The following is a 7771-nucleotide window of genomic DNA, read 5'->3' as shown; positions in this document are numbered from 1 at the left end:
ACTAAAATAGAAATTTTGAAATTGCATTCCCACAAAAAAAAGAAGAAGAGACAATTAATCAAGAAAAGATTAGTCTAGGAGTTTTGAACTCACTCTCATGATTTCAAGATCTTAGTACAATTGTAGGTTCTAGTTAGTTCAACTGGTAAAACCTCTGATGGTTTAATAAGATATCTGGGGTTTAATTCCCGCCTACACTAAAAACTGATTGGTATCTTGACCTGATGATAATCATCAGGAGTGAACGCTATAGGTTAAAACTCTTTCTCTTAAAAAAAAAAAAATCTTGGTACAAAATTTTTTATAACGGCTACTATTCAAAAATACAAACTTCAATTAACAACTAATCTTTACAGAGAAACAACATTGACCCAAAACTCCATATAACAAAAAACGAATTATATGATCACAAAATTAATCTTGAATTTCCAATATGATCAACATGCATTATTTGGCATTGGGTATCGGCACAAAGGACAGAAGTGACTTGTCTGCAACCACTTGCCGATACATTTTCCGTGATAAACATGTGAACACGGCATGCTAGTGACTTCGAAACGTATCTGAAACTCTTCCAAGCAGATGCTACATTCTTGAATTGAGTTTGAACTTGGCTGAAACCTAATCTTCTCCAAGGCCTCAATAGAAGATTTAGTTGCTGGAATGGACTTAGGCTTATAAGTCTCCATGGAGTCCAAGATTATGGTATCGTAATCGAGCACCAAATCCACAATAGGCGCCTCTATTTCCGTTAACTCCACGTATATTATGTCCACAACAATGGGCATCCTCGATGTCCCAGCCAATCCAGCAACTTGTTGTACCATAGTAGCATGATCTTCCACTGGGATCTCGAACTCTCTAAGCAAAGAGTACAAGCAATCACCATCGATATCTTGCGACATCACTTCATGTTTGGAAAGCCATAACAATCTTTCAATATCGGATGTAATTTCTTCGTAGGAAGACACTGGTTCTTGGCTGTTGCCGATGTAGTTCTTCTGTTGATTTACCTTAAGCATGTGAAATTCGATGCAGAAGACTTTGGACTCGTCGTCCACCTCAATCTGAGGTTGTTGCTGGTTGGTGGGTTGGCTTGGCCGCTGCCATATCTGGAAATCAAAAATTCTGAAGAAGTTGCAAGGCATGGTTGAATGTTTACTTGGAAAGCAACGAACAATAGGGAAAGGGAAAGAAAACGTATATAAGAGGAGGATGCTAATATGGTAACGACTTCAAGAATCTGAGAGTTTTTGAGACCCAATATATGCCTATGCAAGTATATATCGGTGTTGGGAAAACCGATTTGGTCTCGGAATAGAGTTCCAATTCCTAGTCGGATACCAACTAAAGTTACCAAGAAGGCAAGAAGCAAGAAATACCCACCCGATTTTCTAACTTTATGCTTAAGGAAATAAAAAAAAATTAAAATCCACCAGAATATATTTCCTATCTCTACTAGATTTAGGAAATTAATTAATATACTGTCTTTGTTTTCCATTTTTTTTTTTTTTTATAGGAAAAAGATAAATATTTGATTTAGATTTTATTATTATACTCAAGATTTTGAGTAAGGTTTAGGCCCAATGTGTAGCTGCATTAGACCTACTAAAATAATGACACGTGTTTAAAGATGAACACATAGTTTTGGGCATATATTACCATCATGATAGATTAGTGCAATTGGACACTAGATTTAAGGGAAGTCCTTGAAATTTTAAAATAAATAATTTAGAATCATAATAAACATTAACATCTTAAAAAAAAAAAAAAAGCTTGACTATGATCATTTTAATATATTTATTTAAATATTAATAATGAAACAAATTTAATTACTTGTTTTAAAATATCTAAACAAATTTTTAATAAAGTTACATTAAAATCATCAATACAATTTTATTTAAAAATAAAAATTTTATAAAGAGTACAACAAAAATTAATAGCAATTGTGGGGAGTGGAATAGTCACACCCCGGACTTGAAGCCCAAGGAGCAATTGGGCCATGGGAAAGAATTGGGCCTAACCTATGTTTAGAAGGAAAGCTCGGTGGACAGCGAATCATGCAATGAGAATAGTAAGGTCATCCCAAGCGTCATGGGAAAAATAAGTGAGGCAAAAGATTAGTTCCTGTGAAGATGATGAGGTGCTACATTACCCGAGGTGAGGGGTGTAGGTGGTCCACGAATGGTTACTTGAAGATTCTTGAAACCATGGGAAGGTTCAGGAATATGCAAGAAGGTTGAAGATCTTTACCTTCGCGTCAGTGATGAGGTTCTTACCTTACCTCTGCCGCCTTTAATGCAAGTGAAACAGCCTGAACAATAGCAACAACCCCCAGAAGTCAAAGTTCTAGGATAAGGGAGAGGAAGAATCCGATAAAGTGGAGAAAAATATCCCTGGGGTTCTGGTAAACAACAAGACAGCTGTAACGATAAGAGCAAGGATTGAAACTATAAAAGGAGGAGGAGAGGTAAAGTAAATGGGGATCAGAAAAATCTTCTGGGAGAGAGAAATAGAAAGAGAGAAACAATAGCACTAAGGGTGTCACCACAGGAACAATATAGTTTCTAAGTTTAACACTTGTAATTGTAATCCCGCCAAAAATGGTGATAGAAATCCATTGCTTGTGTTTCCCATTGTGGAGTGTATATTCCTTGTTGATTGTTTAAGTTGTGTTAACTATTGTTGTAGAGATTTGAGATAGCCTCCTCGGGGGAGGGGCCAAAAATCAGTGTCCCTATAGCAATTTTTACACCATAGCAAAAAAAAAAATTCATTGGGCTCATTTGTTTTTTTTTTTGGTCTAGTTAAATTTTTTTCACAAGTCAAGAAAAGAGAGCACGGATTTGTTGTACAATATCTAATAGTTAGGTGTTAGAAATTTGCAAAACAAAAGAATAGAGTTTTTCTTTCTTGTTCTTTTTTCCCTCTCTAGAAGCTCCCATATCTAAAGCCCACACATGACTCTGTCTTCTTCTATATTTATTCAAATTCCTGATTCAAAACCCTAAACTTCAATCTCCCCCAAAATTCTAGGGTTTTATTCTTCGAATTGATCAAATCAAGATCCAAAAAATGGACCATCACCACCACCATCAACAACAACAACAATGGAGTCCCATGCCAATCCCAAGTAACATCTGCCTCACCTGCTCAAATTCCCATTTCCCATTCATTTGTGTTTGCCTTGAGGGAGAGGGGAAAAAAAAAAAAAAACTTATTGGTTGGAGGAGCAGAGGCAAAAACAGATTAGTGGGAGGGATAGGGGCAGAGTGTGTGTTTGAAAGAGGGAAAGGGGTAGAGTCAAAGCCTCTAGTATCAGGGGAGGGAGAGAGTAATTTTTTTCTATTTTATAATAATTTAGTTTAATAAAAAATAAAACGAAAAAATTAAATACAAATAGTGATGTGGAAAATTGTAGAACTTCAAAGTTTATGTGGCACAATATAGAGAAGTCAATAAATAGTCAAAGGTTTCGATTATGTATAATTTATAGATAATGACATAAACTTTGCCCCTTCACATCTCGTTCTCTCTCACTCTCTCTCTCTCTCTAAAAAAAACACTTCTTTTGTTATACAACAACATTTAAACGCTTCTTTGTCCCTTTGAATGGATCAATGGCAAGAATGCAAAGCCTTAACAAAAAGAAAAGGAACACCAATACTTGAGAAAGTCATATTGTTGGTATTCTAAATCCAGTTAAATCTACATCAAAACTTTCCAAAATAATTTAAACAAAACAGTCTACCAAAAGTAATTTAAACTGATTAATTCTTAAATCTGAACCCAATGATTAAAGGTTCAAGCCAATTATGTATTTTCAAGAGAATGAATGCATAATAGTTCATTGGTTTTAACTTAAAATGCTTGATTCTTAAATCCAATTCCAAAGGTTCAAAGCCAACTATGTAATACATTCAAGAGAACAAATGCTCATAAAGCTCTCTAAGTGAGTAAGTTAAGAAGAAGCTACTTAAATACAATTTTTGAAATATTCAATCCAAAAACGAAGAAGAAACAATTTAAGAAAGAATTAATCTTTGAATTTCAATCCGACCACTACAAAAAACATTGCTATAGGCATATCTATAGCAACATTTTAAAACACTAGGCCTATAGTAGTGTTCTACAAATGCCACAATAGGTCTATTAAAAAAAAATATCTTAAAAGACAATTGAGGAAAAAAAAAAAAATTAAAAAGGACCTATAGTAGTGTTTTGGAAACACCACTATAGGTTTTGGTCTTACAATGGGCCTATAGTGGCGTTTGTAAAACGCTGCTATAGTCTAACCCTTAAAAAAAAAAAAAAAAAAATTGAGGGACCTATAGCAGTGTTTAATAAACACCACTATAGGCACTTTTTATTTTGGTTGTTTTTTTTTTTTTTTTTTTTTTTTGGGTTTGACTTATGAAAAAGAATTAAAAATGACCTATAACGGCGTTTTACAAACGCCACTATAAGCCCTGGTCCTACAGTGGCTTTTAGTGGCATTTGTAAAATGTTGTTATAGCCTAACCCCTGAAAAAAAAATAAGGGACCTATAGCAACTTTTAATAAAGGCCACTATAGGCCCTTGTCTTACAAGGGCCTATAGTGGTGTTTAGAAAACGCTGCTATAGCCCAACACTCAAAAAAAAAAAGAAAAAAAAAAGAAAAAAAAAGAGGGACCTATAGCAGCTTTTAATAAACACCACTACAGGCACTTCTTATTTTGGTTATTTATTTTTTTTTTTGGCTGAGTTTTTTTATTTATTTATATATATATATATATATAAAAAAGGACTTACGAAAAAAATTTAAAAAGGACCTATAGTGGCATTTTACAAACGCCACTACAGGTCTTGGTCTTACAATGTGCCTATAGTGGCGTTTGTAAAACATTGCTATAGCCCAACCCCCTCAAAATAAATTTTAGGGGCCTATAACAACGTTTAATAAACGCTACTATAGGCCTTGGTCTTACAAGGACCTATAGTGGTGTTTGTAAGACCAGGGGGGGCCAGGGCCCTCCCGAGTTTTGAAAAAAAATCCCATAATAATAGTACTAAAAATAGATTAAAAAAATACAAATTTAAGAAGAAACTTAATTACCAGGCCCCCAAATTTTTGTACAAAAAATACATATAACAATCCAGTTTTAAAACTGAGCCCATTCTTTGTTCCATAAACAATTTTGGTAAAAAAGAAAAAAAAAATCACTTGTTAGTTAGATTCTTATTCCGAATTAAATTAGGACTTCAAAATCTAATTAAATTAGGACTATAAAATCTAAATAAATACACAAAAATCACAACATTAAAGTCACAACACATGATAAAAGAAAAAATAAAAAACTTCACAAATACAACCCAAACCTCCCAACCCGGTAATCCCAAAGATCTAAATTTCCTTAGCCACAACAACCACCCAAAGCAGCAAGTAGTCAAGCTATCTTCTCCTCTGTTGCTCGATCTATGTTCACTATGGACGTGTGGTAAGTTTCTCACTAGTCTCTTTATTAGAGTCTCTGTCTATCTTTTATCAATTTTTGTAGACAAGTTTTTTGTTGTTAATGGAAGAAGATAAAAGATTCTACTATCTAGACTAAAATATGCTTATGTTTGTGCCTTTGCATGGTGTCCAACAAATATTTGAGTCAAAAAAAGAGAAAAGAAAAAGACTAAACAAATGTTTAAAAGCTTAAAACACCTATACACTTTAGGGTTAGGTCTATAGTGTATACTACTATATTAGAGTCAATAGAATTGGCTTTATGACTAGAGTCAATAGAAGCTTTATGTTTGTTAGAGTTTGTGTTTCCAGCAAATATGGTTTTAGAATAGTAATTTCAAAAAATAATTGTTTTTTTTTTTTTATTCCAATAAAACAGAACCAATTACAAAAGATTTGGGATAACCCTGCTGTGATGTCCTGGAATGGTTGTTGCTAGATTAGCTATATAGTAAACTAAGCCCAAAATGGCTCTAGGAACACAAAAAGTTTTACATACAATACCCTGTTGTTGAAAAGTTCTAAGGTCTACAACCATAGCCATATCTTGCCATCTGTTAGTACATTGAATTACAAGCCTGCACTACACTACTGTTACTACATTGAAACAAAATTCTACAGAAACCCAATCTCTTTGCTGTCAATGCTGCCTCCACAAGTGCCTCCTGTATTGCTGCACTAGTATTTGTTGTTGTTAGGGAAATAGTTAGTAGAATGTGTGATTAGGATTGTAATTGAGTAGCATTGTAACTAAGTAAGGCTGTGTGGTTGTGCTATGTTAGTTAGTAACAGTTTTGTTAGTTAGTAGTATTTGGGTTGTTATCAGTTAGTTAGGTTGTTAGTTTTGGCGGGAAGATTAATGTGTTGTATAAAGATGTGGGATGATATGAAATAAAGAGGAGGAAGAGTATTAATCAAATTTCCCTTTCAGTTCCATTCTAATTTCTCTCTCTCTCTCTCTGCTAGGAGGTGGTTACCCTCGAAGTAATTAACAATCTTTTATTCAATTCTTCCTTTCCTTTTCCTTTCTCTTTCCCATTCTTCCTTCTTAATTTTCTAATTAACCAAACACCTAACAATTGGTATCAGAGCCAATTTTCCTGCAACCATGACTGAGACGAGGTCCTCTTCTTATATCAATGAATCTTTGTCTCTTCTCAAAACCACCATGCCCATTCCTTACAAGAGATCAATCAACAACTAAATGCCAACACTCAGCAATTGAATGCCAACACCCAGCAATTGAACGCCATTAGCTTAGCTCTGCAAAAACTCACTAAAGTTGAAGAACAGAGGCAACAAGTTGCATCTCCAAAGTCTTCATCTCAATCCCCAAGCACTCTAGTGTCACATGCTGTTTCTCTGCCTCTCTCAAATTTATCAAAGAGTGTGAAGCTTGATTTTCCTCGATTTAAGGGGGATGAACCTGCATTATGGTTGTACACCATGGTTTTAAAAACCGATACGGTGAAAGAACCGGAAAAGAGACTAGTTACCGGTTTTTTTGGTCGGACTCCGATAGTCAAACCGGTGGCGTCATAAATAATTTAATTAATAATTTTTTAAATTATATAAATAAATAATAATTTTTTATACTAAAACTAATTAATAATTTATGAATACACATGTAAACTAAAATGCTTTGTAAACTATAATGCTCTATAATTCATTAACTACTAATAATTGAAAAAATAATTGAATATAAAAGTTACTGTGGGGCCCAACAATTCGTGGACCAGGCCCATTTGCCCTTAGAGAGTCCGAAGGCCCAATCCGAGGAGAGCTGTGGCCCAAGCTCTACAACGCAGAGCACAAAAGAATTTTGGGAGGCAGCCGAGGACAGTGTAGTCCTCGGCAGATCCATAGTCCCACCAGAACAAAGGGGTGAAACTGGTATAGGGACGAATTCGTAAGGAGATCCAAGATACCTTGGGGAGGTTATCCTTACTACCCTTCCAGATAAGACCAAGCGCCTGACAGAACCGTACTCTGCAGCTTTATCAAACCATCCCCAACAATTCCGGGATTGGACTGATGGGACAAATGTCAGTGTTTGTAAAGACTGACCCTACACGTGGACGAAGGATAGCGAATGCAAGCTAGTATAAAATAAGGAAGTAAGTAAATCACGAGGGAGAGCCCAGCCTCAGAAAAAAAAGAGAAAGATTACGTGGGGAAACATCTCAACAAGACTGGACTTCACGGAAGAAAGCCCGTCGTTGGGTAACCGGGATAAGATCTCAAAAGGTCCTCGGACCAGCTCCGAGGAGCTCCT

At 35.1% G+C, this 7771-nt stretch overlaps 1 protein-coding gene across 1 annotated transcript; it reads right to left on the bottom strand.

Moving 5' to 3' along the window:
* Window positions 1-437: 437 nt before the first annotated feature.
* On the bottom strand, window positions 438-1148 carry LOC115964402 (E3 ubiquitin-protein ligase Praja-1-like). Its single transcript, XM_031083719.1, has one exon. The coding sequence runs from the start codon at window positions 1146-1148 to the stop codon at window positions 438-440; it is 711 nt and encodes a 236-aa protein (XP_030939579.1).
* Between the last annotated feature and the right edge of the window lie 6623 nt (window positions 1149-7771).

Source organism: Quercus lobata, chromosome 10, assembly GCF_001633185.2.
Source record: "Quercus lobata isolate SW786 chromosome 10, ValleyOak3.0 Primary Assembly, whole genome shotgun sequence".
Lineage (NCBI taxonomy): Eukaryota > Viridiplantae > Streptophyta > Magnoliopsida > Fagales > Fagaceae > Quercus > Quercus lobata.
The sequence above is the reverse complement of the archived record's forward strand: the minus strand, read 5'-3'. Positions and strand labels throughout refer to the sequence as shown.